Source organism: Trichosurus vulpecula, chromosome 5, assembly GCF_011100635.1.
Source record: "Trichosurus vulpecula isolate mTriVul1 chromosome 5, mTriVul1.pri, whole genome shotgun sequence".
NCBI lineage: Eukaryota > Metazoa > Chordata > Mammalia > Diprotodontia > Phalangeridae > Trichosurus > Trichosurus vulpecula.
In genome coordinates this window covers 23,953,501-23,969,767 of record NC_050577.1, presented here as the reverse complement: position 1 = coordinate 23,969,767, position 16,267 = coordinate 23,953,501, and the positions used below count along the sequence as shown (strand labels likewise).

At 42.5% G+C, this 16,267-nt stretch overlaps 1 protein-coding gene across 1 annotated transcript in view; it reads left to right on the top strand.

The window, feature by feature from the left end:
* The first annotated feature begins 318 nt into the window (after nt 1-318).
* STT3B (STT3 oligosaccharyltransferase complex catalytic subunit B) overlaps nt 319-16,267 on the top strand; it is a 104,014-nt gene continuing 88,065 nt past the window's right edge. The window contains exon 1 of the mRNA XM_036759436.1: nt 319-581. Within this exon, the coding sequence (XP_036615331.1) occupies nt 334-581 (248 nt within the window). The 5' untranslated portion in view covers nt 319-333. The remainder of the gene's footprint in view (nt 582-16,267) is intronic.

The window sequence follows — 16,267 nt, the reverse complement described above, 5'->3', positions numbered from 1 at the left end:
TCCGCCCCCACCCCGGAGAGAGGGGGTTGGCGCGTGCGTGTGAAGGGGCAGGGTAGGGGGTGGGGGGGTTGTCCTTGCTGCCGAGCGCGCGCCTCCATTTCCTGGTCCAGGACCTAGCGGCGCGGTTGCGCTCGCTCCCGCTCCGGCTCGGAAGTTCCGAGCCTACCGGGGGCCGCGCGCGCGCCCCCGCGCCGGAGCCCCGCCCCCCCGGCCTCGCTGCCGGCCTTCCCCTTCCTCCCGGGCGGCCCCGCCCAGCGAGCGCCCCACACACCAGGCGGCGGCGGCGGCTCCGGCGGCGGCGGCTGCGAGCGAGACCCGCCGCCGGGCGACAACATGGCGGAGCCCTCGGCGCTGGAGAGCAAGCCCAAGGCGGCGGCGGGCGGCGGCGGCGGGCGGGCCGGCTCCAAGGCGGGCGGGCCGGGGCCGGGCCCCGCGCCGCTGGCGGGCGGGCTGTCGCAGCCGGCCGGCTGGCAGTCGCTGCTCTCCTTCACCATCCTCTTCCTGGCCTGGCTGGCCGGCTTCAGCTCGCGCCTCTTCGCCGTCATCCGCTTCGAGAGCATCATCCACGAGTTCGACCCCTGGTGAGCGGGCGGCCGGCGTGGGGCGGGGGCGAGGGCGCGCGTGGGGCGGCCGCCACCCCCCCCTCGCGGGCCTGCCGCAGAGGAGGACGACCCCGAGGCTCCGAGAAGTCCCCGCGAGCGCCGGCCCCCCGCCCCTCCCCCGCCTCCAACTTTGCCTGCCCCACCGCGGGGCGGAGGAGGAGGAGGAGGAGGGGTTCGGGGCTCCCGGGTGCTGGCAGCTCGCGGGGGCCTCCGGGCGTGCCGCCCCCACTTAGCCGGGGCCCAGGTCTGCCTGGGAGGGGGGGAAAGTGACGAGCCTGAAAGTGACCAGCTCCCCTACCCCGGGGCTCGGAGGGGCGCACAGAGGGATCCCCCGCGGACACCGGCTGCGCGGCGGGGGAGGGACCCTTCCCCAAAGCCCCTGAGGCTGTGGCTCGGACCCGGGGCCAGGGAAGGTAGCGGCTCGGCCCGAGGGGGGCTCCGTGGCCCCGTGCCCCTCGGGCCGGGAAGCGGTGCGCCCACCACCTGGCCGCTTCCCCAAGTCGGGGGGCCCAGACCAGCTGGCAAGCCCCGCCGGGCAGCGTGGGGCTCGGACACCCAGTCCCCGGGCCCCGCGGGCGTCCGGCGGCCGGGCTGTCCGGCGACTCTGGCCCGAGCGAAGGGGCTCCGGGACGGGGGCGCACCTGTTGGCCCCGGGCGAGCTTTCCCTTCCCCTGGACCTGGCGCTCGCAAGGTTAGGAGCGAGTGCCGGCCCCCGGCCAGTGATGGGGGGTGGTCTCCGGGTGAGATCGGAGCACCCCCTGCTCGCCTCTGGGCCGGCCGCCGTCACTCTTGGGGATAGACGATCCGTGGACTTTTGCGAGTGGGCAGCCTTCCCGCCGTCCCTCGTGGGCCTCTGTCCGGTCTCCGGCGGGGACCTTCACACAGCGGGAGAATTCCACGGGGCTCGCGCTCATTCTCTCTGGGCTGCGCTCCTCCGGCTTCTCCCTCCTCTCCAGAATAAGTTTACCATCGGGAGAATTTTCTGAGTTGATTTATTTCCTTTGTCCTCATGTGTTTTTTACATTTTTCTTTAGATTTCAGACGAAGATGTAGGTCTTAAATTTTGAAAGAATTAAATGAATAGACATGATACATTGCCACAATTTTCTGGTTGTTTTTTTAATATGTCAAAATGCTCGTTCTTGCCGGTGGCAGACAAGGGTTAGGTCGGATGAATTTCATGTTGAGTGCATGTGTTTATAGATTCTTAATGCAGCGTGCAATATCGTTTTTCCATTTTTTTATTTGACTTAGAGTTGTGGTTTTCAATTATTGATAGTGACAGAAAAGTAGCTTGTGGAGAAAATATTTTCAGTACTTGCAAAACGTTTACATTTCATTGTCCAACCAGTTTAACAGCGCTCCTTTACATTGACTTTTATCTGGGAAAATTGTTTTTGCTTACTTTGAGATGATTGTCAATAAAAATTCACTTGCATTTATGCAATAATTTAAATTCTGCCTAAGACTTTACGTACGTTTATTTCATTAAAGCCTCACTATGACTCTCTGGTATTTGCGTTATTATCCATCTCCACTTTGAAAGATGAGAGAAATTTAGATGTTTGCCCAGGGTCACGTAGCTAGTGTTTCAGGTAGGATTTGAACCTAGGTCTTCTTTATTCCAAGTCCACCTCTGTGGTGGCTATGACATGTTATACCCTATTATTACCTTTCTAAATATTTTGATAACTTCTCCTGAAGTTGGTGGGGGTTAATGGTGTTCTCTGAGTTACTGATGCTCAACATTCTGTAGGTTTCAGAAGTTGGATTCTTGCAGAATCCCTGCCAGCCCATTCTTCCCTCACCCCCTAGTCATCAGCTGTTTGGAGGCCACACTCCATGTTCTTGGAGGGTTTTGAAGGCTTTTTGTGGACGTCCTAGCAGCCCAGTCACAATGTATAGCATTTATTTCTGTGGGAAAATGAAATCTGATAAGGAAAATTTTGAAACCCACTGGGGGCTTCCTTTTATAGATGAAGTGCCAGGATCCCATTGGCCAGTTTTCAAGGTACCCTAAATAGAGTCAGAACAAGAATTAAAACTCAAGTCACTTGGAGTTTATAGACTAGGAGGAATTGGGGACTGAGGTCACTGACTCCAAAAACATTGCTGGAACAGGTTTTGTAATGGGGAGCCCTAAAACCAAAGGGGCCTGGGAGTATCTCCTGCTTCTTTCTAGCTAGAGAGTTCCTCAGTAAGGGGATAGTGGCAGGGGGCCCAATTCACTGCTGATACTTGTCTACTGTCCGAGTACCAAGGAGCTCCCAGGGTATCCTGGGGAAGCACCAGATTTTCAGAGTTAGCATGGGCCAGGAACATAGAAGTGGGATGTGAGTGTTGGGGGTATGTTTCCTGTTCGTCCTAAAACAACCTCAGGGAGGTTCTAGCATCAGGGTCCAGGAACTGGGCTGTTCTATTTTTTTACGTATCAACAACTCAATACTGATTTCCTTTGTAATCCTGCATATATTTTGCATTTAAGAATATTGTTCTGACTTCACCAAGACTACCGGAGGGGGTGTGTATGGCACCCAAAAGGTGAAGATACCCTGTTTTAAATGGTCCTGGAACTCCTCTATGGGGAAGATTGCTTTTTTTTTTTAATTCAGGTGCTTTGATGGGGTGGTGCAGCTATCTGAGCTCACCTGGCATACAGGAGAGAATATATTCACGTGTTGTCAGCCTCCTGGAATTTGAGCACATGTTAAAATCTTCTTCCTAGTCAGAGCATATAGACATAGCTAAATATTAAGATGTTGTAACTAATTGAATACATCATACTCCTGTATGATTTTTTCTCAGTATTCTTAAGAAGCATTACTACTGTGTGCAAGATGCTTGGTTCTGAGGATACAAAAACAAACTGAAAGACAATTTATGTTCTGTTTGGACATGCACCAGTATAAAAATGATCATTTGGGACAGGGGAGTATGTTAGCCACTCTGGGCCTCAGGCAGGGCTTCCTTGTGAAGGAGGTGGTGGCAAAAGCAGGGGCAGTAGCAGCAGCCGCCACCACAGCTGCTCAAGCTGATCCTGGGAAGAAGCTTAAGAATCCAGAGAAGTAGGAGGAAAGAGAATCTACTTTGATATGTCCAGTGATAGGGAAAAGTTGGTTTCATCTTTGCATTGAAGCAGTCCCTTCAAATGGTTTGTTTAACAATGTAAGGGCTTTGGGTAAAGAAAGCCACGCAGCCAGCTTCTATTGTGAAGCCCCTAGCTATAGCTTTACAATTAGGCTACTCAGGAATTTAATTTGTGTTATGTTGAGCCTGGAACCCAAAAAGTTAGAGCAGTTTAGTTTGTAATTTAAAAGGCAAGAGTTAGGTTTTTAAATGTAAAAAACCAGATTATGATTCTATAAATATCCATGAATTCATAACTATGAATTATAAAACTGAAAATACTCTGAAGCGTTGGATTGTATTAAAAGCCTGTTGATTAGCCTATATCCCCCTCCAAAAGTATTGCTTTTTATTATTTCTTATTTTTATTTTGTTTATATATTTTATTATATTTGTATTTACATATATTTATTTTATTTTATTATTTTTATTAGCTCGTGTTTTTCTTTCAGAAGGGACCTTGGAGACCTCAGAGAAACCACCTCCTTTTACAGATGTAGAAACTAAGGTCCATTGAGCCTCAGTTGGGCCTGAATGACCGGTTAAGGGTCACATTGGAAATTGATGGCAGACTGACCTGGAACTAGACCTTGGGCTGCCTGACTTTCAGGCCATTGCATTTAGGACCATCTAGTGTTTGCTGATGTTCGTAGGAGAGCAGAATTGGGTTCGAGGCAGTCAGTCAGCAAACAGTTATTTTTTTGTTTTTAATACAAGGGCAAAAACATTTCTGCCCTCTAGGAGTTGGCTGGGGGGGGGGAGTGGAACGGACACAAGACCACAAACATGTACATAACCAGGTATGTACAGGATGTACACAGAGCAGGACAATAATCTCCGAGGGAAACGCCCAGCTACTGGGAGGGACTAAGAAGCCTCTGATAGAAAAGGGGATTTGAGTTTAGGCTTGAAGAAAGCCCAGGAATCTAGGAGGTGAGAGGGAGGAGGTAATCCTTCTGGAATGAGAGCCAGCTAAGGAGTGCAAAGGCTGGGCCATGGAAGGGAGTGTTGCACTGGAAGAACAGCAATGGGCCAGGGGAGCTGGATGGTGTGTGTATGGCAAGCAAGAAGTCTGGGATGGCAGGAAGGGCCAGGTGATGAAAAATTTCACAAGCGGCAGAGACATATTACTTAAGCTGGCTGTGAGAGAGGGGTAAAACTTTGGGAAAGTTAGGTTTCCACAGAAGAGTTAATTGAGTTCCACAGAATAATTAATGAAGTGTCAGTTTGAACAAAGAAGGAATAAAAATTAACCAGGATGAGGGTGCCCAGCCAATGGGAATGAACCTTGTGGTTTTGCAGAAACCACAGATTCAGAATGTTAGGAAAACTGGTCCAAACTGGCCAGATAACGGTCAGGGTTGAAGAGAAAACTGGGTCAAATGGCTACCACTCATGCTTAATTGGCTAATTGAGTATTTACACACCCACAGGGAGGAGCTTTCGGCCATTTTTGAACATGGGATGTATGTTGAGGAGGGAGGAACATACCAAGGGGTTGCATGTTGGGGGCGTATAGGGAAGCTTGTAACCCAGAAGGGAGCAGACCAATCAGTTCTCTGAAGGGAGGTACTAAGCTGATGGTGCATCAGTCTATGGCAGTCTAACAGAATAAAGTTGGTCTCACTCCTGTACTCTCCACTTCCTCTTCCCAAAAAGAGGAGTGAAGTCTCCTCCTGGCCAGGAACATTTCCAACTCCTCTGGATTCTCCTAAAATAAATTGTTCTTGATATCTGAACATCTCAGTGTCAAGCATATTTCTAACACCCGGGCTGGTAAAATATATATTGAGTTCCAATTTCTTTCCCTCCTTCCCTCCCCCCTACCTGAGACAGCATGCAATTTGATATAGGTTATACATGTGCAGTCATGTAAAACATTTCTATAGTAATCATTTTGTGGAAGAAAACTCAAACCAAAAAAAAAGAAGAAATAAAAAATTAATATTCTTTGGTCTTCATTCATACTCCATCAGTTCTTTTTCTGGAGGTGGATAGCATTTTTCATCATGAGTCCTTTAGGATTGTCTTAGCTCATTGTATTCTTGAGAATAGCTAAGTCATTCATGCTTATGGTTCATTGTACAATGTTGTCATTACTGTGTATGATGTTCTCCTGGTTCTGCTCACTTCACTCTGCATTAGTTCATGTAAGTCTTTCCAAAATCATCCTGCTCATTTCAGACACAATGTTTGGGCATTCCCTCAATTTCCAATTCTTTGCCACCACAAATAGAGCTGCTATAAATACCCTTGTACAAATAGGTTCCCCGCCCCCGCCCCCTCCACCTTTTAATTTCTTAGGGATCCAGACATAGTTGTGGTATTGCTGGGACAAACAGTATGCATGATTTTATAGTCCTTTGGGCATGGCTCCAGATTGTTCTCCTGGAATGGTTGGCTCAGTTCACAACACTAACAATGCGTTAGTGTCCCACTTTTCCCATATCCCCTCCAACATTTGCCATTTTCCTTTTCTGTCATATTAGCCAATCTGATAGATGTGAAGTAGTACCTCAGAATTGTTTTAATTTTCATTTCTTTAATGAATAGTGGTTTAGAGCATTTTTTATATAGCTGATAGCTTTGATTTTTTTTTTCATCTGAAAACTTCCTGTTCCATGTCCTTTGATCACTTATCAATTGGGGAATGACTTGTATTCTTAATATAGAGAATTGAGTCAAATTTATATTTGAGAAATGAGGCCTTTATTAGAGATGCTGTAAAAAAGTTTTTCCCAGTTTCCTGCATTGGTTTTGTTTGTGCAAGAACTTTTAAATTTATCCATTTTACATTTCATAATGGTCTCTATCTCTTGTTTGGTCCTGAATTCTTCCCTTATCCATAAATCTGACAGGTAAACTCTTCTGTACTCCCCTGGTTTGCTTATGGTATCACCATTAATGTCTAAATCATGTACCCAATTTGACCTTATCTTGGTAAACGGTGTGAAATGTTGGTCTGTACCCAGTTTCTGCCAGATGGGTACAATTTGCTTAGCTGTTTCAGCTCTTTATCCAACTAGAGGAATTAATACTATGTATAATTTTTTTTTTGTCTACAATTTTTAACTTCATTACTATAGGGCTCTTGGTCAGGAGGTGTCACTTCCTACTGCAGATTACAATTTACAGTCTTACAGAGAGCATAGTCTTTATAGTGAATTGTTTAAGGCCCTAAGATGTTAAGTGGCTTGCTCAGGGTCACACAGCTTGCACAAGTCAGAGTTAAGACTTGGAACCTAGTTCTTTGCTCACTAAATCATACTGCCGTTCCTGGATTATTTTATTTTTTTTAGAAAGATTAATCTATCACTGCCACAAGACCCTTTCTCTTTCCTTTCTGTAGGCTCTCTTAATGTAAACTCTATTTTAAAAAAACATTCTTTTGTTGTATTCTAAACTTAATAAATACCAAGTAAATGCTCATTTCCAAGTGAAACTGGAGATTCCATATTGTGTCCAGTTTGCCTTCTAAAATATGTAACTTTCGAAAATTGCTGGTCTTTTTCTTTCTGGCCTGTTTTCTGTTGTGCATTTAAAAACTTCAGCGATCTATTTTCCTTTTATTCCCTTATCAGCTACCTTATCTCTGCTCCCTCTGCCCCACATTTTTGTCCTCCATCCTGCTCATCCTCTCAGTAGAAAAAAACTGAAACAAAAGCCCAGAGCCTGTAGAACAAATAGGAACAATCAAACAAGACTAATTCTGACATTGGTTGTATTCGAAAATGTAATAATCCACATCTTGAATCTGTCACCTTTCAGGAGGTAGGGAGCATGCTTCCTCAGTGGTCCTCTGGAATCCAGTTGGTAGTAGTATTGAGAAGAAGTAAGTATTTCGAAGGTTTTTATTTATAACATTATTATGTAAACTTAGTTCTGCTTACTTTATTCCCTATTTATCCCAGTTTTTTGAAACTGTTCCTTTCTTCATTTCTTAAATCACAATAGGATTCATATACCATAATTTATTCAGCTGTTCAACAGTTGGTGGACACCCTCTCAATTTTCCTTATTTGCTGACAAAAGAACTATGGTTTTTTTTTGTTTTGTTTTGTTTTTTGTTTTTGCGAATGTGAGTTCTTTCCTTTTTTTGGATGTCTTTGGAGCATAGGCCTTATAGTAGTATCTCTGGGTCATAGGGTACACGCAATTGAATGGCTAGTTGTAGTTCCAAATTGTTTTCTGGAATGGCCAAACCAATTCACAGCTTTACCAGCATTGCATTTGGACATCTGTTTTCCCATGGCCCCTCTAATAATTTGTAATTTTCCTAAGCCACTGTGATGATTGTAAAATGGAACCTCAAAGTTGCTGGTATTTGCATTTTTCTAATTACTAGTGATTTGTTACTTTTTTCATGCAATTATTATTAAGTTGAATTTCTTCCTTTGAGAACTTGCCTATTCATATCCCTTGACCATATATCCATAGAGAAACAGCTCTTAGAAATTTTGAACCAGTTTCTTAGATATGAAACTTGGCAGAGAAACTTGTGATGATTTTCTCCCCATTTCCCTTCTAATTTTAACTATCACTTTTATTTAAAAACTTTTAAGATTTTACATAATCAAAATTATCTATTTCATCATCTGTGGCTCCTCTCAGTTCTTTGGTCATAGATTCTTCTATCCATAAAATTTGTGAAAAGTATTCCCTTTTTTGATTAATTTGCTTACCTTTTATCTCTCGTGATCTCTGTGTGATGATCTTTTATCTCATATCTCCAAATAGATGGAGGGAAAGAGAGAGTGCATTTGTCTTATGTTGTGAGGTTTTGGTCTGTATCTAATTTCTGCCATATTGCTGTCCAGTTTTCTGAGCACTTTTTGTCAGTGTGACCATAGCCCAGTAGCTGGAAGCTTTGGGATTGTCAAGTATTGTGCTACTCTATTAATTTGTTTCTTTTTCTTGTGTCCCTGATCTGCTCCACTGATGGACCTCTGTTTATTAACCAGTCCCGGATAGCTTTTATGATTCCTCCTTTTGTATAGTATCGTCTGAAATCTGGTATTGCTAGGTTTGCTTCTGCGCCACCATAAGAGTGCCATGGCCCCCCCTCCCCCACCCCCATTTTTTCCCTTGAGATTTTTGTCCTTTTGTCTCTACAAATAAAAATTTTTAATTTTTTCTAATTCTCTTAAACAGTCCTTTGGTAGTTTGATTGGTATGGCACTGGATAAATTAGATTTGGTAGTATTGTCATTTTTATTATGTTGGCATGACCTAATCTGAACAATAAATAATTCTCCAATTATTTATATCTGCTTTTATTCTGTAGAGTATTTTGTAGTTGTCTTAGAGTTCTTGTGTATATCTTGATAAACTTCTAAGTACTTTATACTTTCTTTATGTTGAATGAAATATCTTTTTCTAGCATTCCCTGTTAGATTTTGTTAGTAATATATAGACATGCTGATGATCGGTGTGGATTTTATATCCTTCAGCATGGCTGATGTGATTGTTTTAATTAAATTTTTTATTGCCTTTTGAAATACACATGCATTTATGATAGCACTTAAGTGCCAGGCATCGTGCTAAGCGCTGGGAGTACAGTCTCTGCCACTGAGGAGCTTACATTGTACTTGGGGAAAACCGCTTACTAAAGGCAGCTGAAATGAGGAGGGCAGGGGGTGGAGGTAGCTGGCGTGATTCTAAGTCTAAAGAGTCAGGAACACCACTTGGTAGGAAACAAGGCAGACTAGCTTAACCCCTCCCCAAACCTGTGAGGCTCCAGGAGGAGCTCACCAGTTGGAGAAAGGCAAGCATAGTTTTGTTCTTTTCTTTATTTATTCTCATGATTTTTTTTCTTGTCTTATTAGGTAGCATTTCTACCTATAAGTCAAATAGTAGTGGTGACAGAGACACCCTTGCTTTAACCCTGATCTTATTAGAGAGGTGTCTTAGGATGTTGGTTCTTGCTTTTAGGTGGATGCTGACCACAACCATTTAGCTTTATAGTGTTGTAAACAGACATGCATGCTAGATTTTGTTTTAAAAAGTTTTCAGTATATGTACATATGTAAAGTACATAGATACATATATACACATTTTATTGAGGTATTTGTGTATAAAATGTGGGTTATAGTTTTATTATAATCCATTATGTTAATAACTTTTTTATTGATCTAACCCTGCTTTACTGGTGTAAATCCAACCCAGGCATGGCTTATAATTTTAATATGTTGATGTATCCTTTTTGCTAACCTCGTGTTTATGTTCATTAAGGGTATTTGTTCTATAATTTTGTTTCTCTCAAGTATAAGTATCAATGCAATATTTGTATCATTGAAAGAGTTTGGAGGTTTCCCTTCATTTCTGAATTTTTTTTTAATGTTGGATATATTCTACTTGCAAATGTACCTGGTTTTTGGAGGACAGTTTGCCCTGTTCAATTTCTTTTTCTGATTTTGGGTTACTTAAATATTTTATTTCTTGCGTTGATATTTTGGGGATGGGATGGGGAATGGGTATTAGAACAGAGGTACTGTCTACTTGAATCCATTTAATTTAAGTTAGCGGTTCTATTGGGATATAATTAAGGAAATTAGTTTTTGATTGTTTCCTTTATTTTATTTCCAATTGTGAATTCTCCTTGGTTCATTTTTTATAGAAACAATTTGGTTCCCCTTTTAATCAGATTTCTTAACAGTTTAAAAAACCAACTCCTAGCTTATTTAACTTTATTGTTTTCAATTTTAGCTCTTTAGAATTTCTGTTTTTCCCCTATTTTTTTTTTTTTTGTGGCTTTCCAAGTTTTTTAAATTGCATGCCTGGGGCAGCTAGGTGGCTCAGTGAGTAGAGCACCGGCCCTGGAGTCAGGAGGACCTGAGTTCACATCCAGCCTCAGACACTTGACACATTTACTAGCTGTGTGACCTTGGGCAAGTCACTTAACCCCAATTGCCCTGCCTTCCCCCCTGCAAAAAAAATTGCATGCCCAATTCATTGAATTTTTTTCTCTTGATGAGTATTCAGAAACAAATTTTTCCATGAGTTTTGCAATGTTGTTTTGTTGTTTTCTTTGAAATTTTCTATTTCTATAATCTGTTCATTGACTTACAGATTCTTTATAATTAAGTCATATAGTTTTTAACTGAAAAAACATTTTTAAAATTCTGAACTTTAACACCCAGAAACAGCATTTCTTTATACATAGTAGAATACAAAAGAGGTATTCTCCTTGAAACTACACATCTTCGTTTTATGCTATATGGTTAGTCGTGCTGTATGGTGCTTTCTTCTGTATGTTTTTTGTAAAGTTTCAGTGGCCCTTCTTCTTAATTACCCTTCACTCCCTCACCTCAGTTAACTAAGAGAAAGGAACGGGGAAAATCCTTGTAAGCCTAGTTGAGCAAAAAAGAATCCATACAGTGGTCCTGTCCAAAAATACATGTTATCTCTTTTTGGCTCTGGAGACGCAGTTTGATCTTTGCATTCTTCGGACTTCTTAAATCTTTCAAAGTTGGGTGGTTGTTTTTTTGTCCTTGTATAAATTGTTCTACTGGCTCTGCTTACTTCACTATATCTTAGTTCTTACTAACCAAGATTTTCAGAAATGATCTCATTTCTTATGGCACAATTCTAATCCATTATTGTCACAATGTTACAACTTGTGCAACTATTTCTCAGTTGTTAAGAGGGAATCTTAGATGCTAATTCTTTGCTTTAATTTTTTTTCCCTTTTAGTGCCTTCAGCACCAGAAAATTTGTTTTTATTGCCATCCCAGTATTGTCCTCCTTTCTCTCCCACCTCCCCCCATCCCAGTTTGTTTCAAATAAAAGTGAGATTCTTCTGATGCTGACTTCTCCAACTCTTCATACTTGTTTGCTATTCTTCTCACCCTAAATAGGAGGAGTAGCAAGTTCCACCCTTGACTTCTTCCTTTCTGTACTAAGATATACTATTTACCCAGTCCTTTCTATATCTCATATACTTAAAACAGAACCAGTCTTCTCCTAGGCCCGCTATTTCTTATTTAACTACCACCGTAACCTTTAAAGACTTTAATGTCCTTAAGAATGGTTTTTCTTCTCACCCTATTAAAATGTTAGTACCACTACCTCATCATATAAGCTCATCATACACTTTTTTCCAGTTGACCAAATAAATCTTCCTTTCTTGATTTCTCTCTGCTTTTGTGTTCACATTTCAAAGTTCCCACTCATTCTATTCATTTTATCCAGAAATGCTTGAAAGTTCTCTTACATGAAAGGTTTGTTTCCCTTCCCCGTTCCGCCCCCCCCCAGCGTTGTATGTTGTTATCTAGAGTTTAAGCTTTTTGGAATACTGTATTCCAAGATCTGTAATTTATAGTGGAAGAGGCCACATCTTGTATAATCCTGACTAGTTTTGTCATACTTGAACTACTTTTTTCCATAAGTATTTTTTCTTTGACCTGGGAACTCTGGGTTTTGGCTGTGATGTTTCCGGGAGTTTTCTTTTTAGAGTTTCTTTCAGAAGATATTTGAAGGATTCTTTGTATCTCTCTCTTCTTAACTCTCACAGTTTGCATTCTGACCTTATCATTCAATGAAAAATGCTCTTTCCAAAGTTACTAATGATCCCTTAATTGTCAAATCTATTCTCAGTCCTTATCCTTCTCAACAGCCTTTGACACTGTCTTCTCCTTGATACTCTTCTCTCTAGGTTCATGACTCTTCACTCCTCACTTTCCTACCTGCTGACCACTCCTCCTTCCTGATGAGTGTCCCAAAGGGCTCTGTCCTGGCCCTCTCCTCTTCTCCATCTGTATTATTTCATTTGGTGATCTTTAGATTCATTTATCAACTTTATGGGGTGGTTCTGAAATCTTATCTGGTCCTGACCTCCATTCTGGCATCTCTAATTTCCTATTGGACATCTTGAATTGGATGTCCTGTAGATAATTTTTTTTTTTTTTGGTGAGGCAATTGGGGTTAAGTGACTTGCCTAAGGTCCCACAGCTAATAAATGTCAAGTGCCTGAAGCTGAATTTGAACTTAGGTCCTCCTGACTCCAGGGCCATTGTTCTATCTACTGCTCTACCTAACTGTCCCTCCCAAGAGTAAGGAACCTGTGGCCATCTAGGTCCTTAGTTGTTCTGTGAAGTTGGGATTCAGTCAAAGGGCCCCACTTGAGGACCTTGAGGGCCACATGTGACCTCAAGTTTGAAGGTTCTCCACCCAGTCTTATACTAAGCATGTCCAAAACTAATTATATTTACCACTAAACCCTCCTCCTTCCACACTTTTGTATTCCTGTTGAAGGTAGCAGCATCCTTCAAACCTAGATAAAATCCTTAGCTCCTCACTCTCACCCTTTCCCTCCATATCTAATTCGTTACCAAGGCATGTCGATTTTACCATAGTAACATATGCCCTGTCTCATCTCTGACACTGCTACCCACCTGGTTCAGGCCCTCGTCACCTCACTCCTGGACTATTGGCAATAAACTACTGGTCGGTCAGCCTGGCACACCGTTGTTGCCACTCAGCCATCTGAGCGATTTTCCTAAAGCACGGTTCCAATCATGTCCATGCCTCCCCCTCCCCCAGTAAACTGGGCCACCCTATCATGTCTAGGATGAAATATAAAATCCTCTCTTCAAAACCCCTCCTGACTCACCCCCCTACACCCCCACGTCTTATTAGCACCTCACCTCCATACTTGGTGACCTTGCTATTCCTCAGACAGACATTCTGTCTCCTACCTCCTGGCATTCTCACTGGCTGTCCCCCATGCCTGGGATGTTCTTCCTCCTCATCTCCTCCTGGCTTCCCTGGCATCCCTCCAGCCCCAGCTGAAATCCCCCCCTTCCACAGGAAGCTGTTCCCAGTCTCCTCTGGTGCCATGCCTCTCCTGATTACTTCCTCTTTAGCTTGTCTAGGAGCTTATTTGTACATGGTCTCCCCCATTGGACTGTGAGCTCCCCCAGGATACTTGTGCCTTCTGGCCCTGTTTGTATCCCCAGCATGTAGCCCAGCGCCAGGCCCCTGCTAGGTGTGTGTTGGCCAACTTTACCCTCTGTTTCCATGAGATCAGGGTGGTTTTTGTTTAGGCTTTCTTTAAATCATGGTTTTCAGCAAGTCTGTTGACTTTTGACTGATGTTTCCTTGACTGTTTTCCAGTTCATTGTTTTCGATCACAGATAGCTTCCATTTCCTTCTCTTTACAATATTTTGATTTTGTGCTCATGGAATCATTTATTTTTGTTTGATTTATTCTTGTTATCAGAGATTCTCTTACTTGGGTAAGGTTTACCACTTTCCTCTTAGTTCTTCCCTCCAGAGTTTTTGTTTTTCATTTTTTTTCCCTCTTGCTTCATTTCTTCTAGGTCTTCATACAGTCTTTGCTGGAACATCATTTGTTATGGATTGGCAGCACTTTTTTTATACTCTCTCATCTCTTCGGGCTCTAGTTACTGATTTGGGGCTCTGCACTTGCTGGTGTCTCCAGACAGGGCCCCTTGGGGACCTTGAAGTCCCTGCAACACTTCAGCTGACCCACTGCCACTCCCCAGTATTCCTCAGGTCCTTACTCAGGGATGTTCTGACCACATGGGGCTTTCTCTAGGAGCCCTCTGCCCTTGTTTCTGGGCACAGAGCCTTGCTTGCAGACTATTTGTGTCCCTGGCATGACTATAGCAGGGCCTTCTTGCATATTTATTGATTTTGAGCTTCTGTCTAAACTCTCTAGTTCTGGTTTGGGCAAGGTTAGTGCTGTAGTTTCTCATGGGGTTATCTTGATCTCATGTGAATTTTAGGCTTTTGCTATAGTACTATAAGGGAGCAAGGTAGTCTGTCTCTTGTTCAGGCGTCTGTCTCGGCCAGAAGACGTCCAATTAAGATTTAATCTTTTCTTCAAAGGCCTTTTATTGAATGTAGTAAAAGAATTAAAGAAATGTAGAAAACCAGCTGGAGGTGGTTGAATACTGTGCTTAAGGAAAGTCACTTTTGCAGCTGTCTGAGGATGAATCAAGGGTGGAAGCCATGGAGGTTGTGTCAGTAGTGAGAAGGGAGATGGATGGGAGAGATGTATGTTATGGAGGGAGAAATTGCAGGACTTGGCACATGTTTTAGTGGGGTAAGGGGAATAGAGGATTTGAGGATGAGTATTATGGATGATAAACCAATCATTGTCCTAGTGTGAGGTCACTTTTTTCCATGTGGTGCTGAGAAATATGCTTATTCTTTGGTGGTTCCCATCAGAAGATGCCATAGTTCTTTTAGATCTATTTACACCAGTAATTTGTTTAATTCTGTATTTTCCTTTTGTTTTTATCTTTGTTTAATTTGTCCACCTCTGAGAAAGGCAATTAAAGTCTCATATTGTTGTGTTATAATCAGTATTTTTTTTTGCAGTTCATTAATTTTTTCTCTAAGTACTTAGATGCTGTGCCGTTTGGAGCATATTAGGCTTTTAAATCATTGTTGGTTTGTTTTCTCTAGTTCCTTTGAGCTTAATGTCATTTCTTTATTTCTGTTGATATTGTCAGTTCTTATTTTTCCTTTGTTTGGGAGCACAATTGCAAATCCTGCTTTTCTGGATTCACCTGATGCATAGTAGATTTTGTTGCAACCTCTCATTTTTATTCTTTCCTTTTAAGCAGTGTTTCTTGTAAGCAACAGATTATAGTTTTGCTTTCTTATTTAAATCTGTCACTTTCTTTTATTGGATTGTTTAATCAGTTCTTATTCAGTTATGAGAGTTTGTGTTCTTCCATTTGTGTCTTTAGTATTTTTTTCTGAATCAATTTCTTTTGTTTCTCATCTTCATGTAAGTGAATATTTTGCCCCATAATGGTTAGTTTTGCTTAATTTAATTTAAAGATAACACTCTACCTAGCTTTGAAGTTTTTTCTTTCTTTCATTTAGTTATCTAATGTTCTCTTTTTTCACCATCTCAGGTAAATAATTAATTAAAAAAAAACCTCTCCTCCCCTCCAACTTTTTAGTGGTTTTTTTTTTTTTTTTCTGCATCTTTTTCCAAAAAGGATTCCTTTGCCTTCTGCACTAAATTCTCTTCTCCTTCTGACCTTATGTTCTTTGATTTGTGGTCTGTGTGATTTATTGTCAGCCTCTTTTTGTTCCTTATTAAATTAAAGGTTCTAGAGTTCCAAGTTTGAATTTCCTATTGCAGTCAGTTTTGTTATTGCCTGGCAGGTCTCTGCCCCCTTCATGCTTCTTTTCTGTTTTTCTTCACACTCCACACAGGAAAGACATTTGGCCCTTGTGTGATCAGTTTTGTGTTGTCCTGTTGTACCATCCTCCCTCCTCAGGACCGCTTTCCTGTGTGCCAGGCAGGCCCCTCTCTGGGTCCATTCCTTCCCAGCTAGGCGCAGGTTGCACCCAGGAGCTCATATTCCCCTTCTCCTGTCTGAGGCAGGATGTTGGCCACAGAAACAGCTCTCAGAGGAAGTGGACTCTCTCAGTAACACTTCTTGGCACATTAGGCCCATTTATAAGTCTTCCTCTCCCATTTAAGAGACCTGACATCTTCCCCTGTGGGAGCGCATCCTCTCTCCCCTTGGGTAAAGATGGCCCCCTTTCTTTTT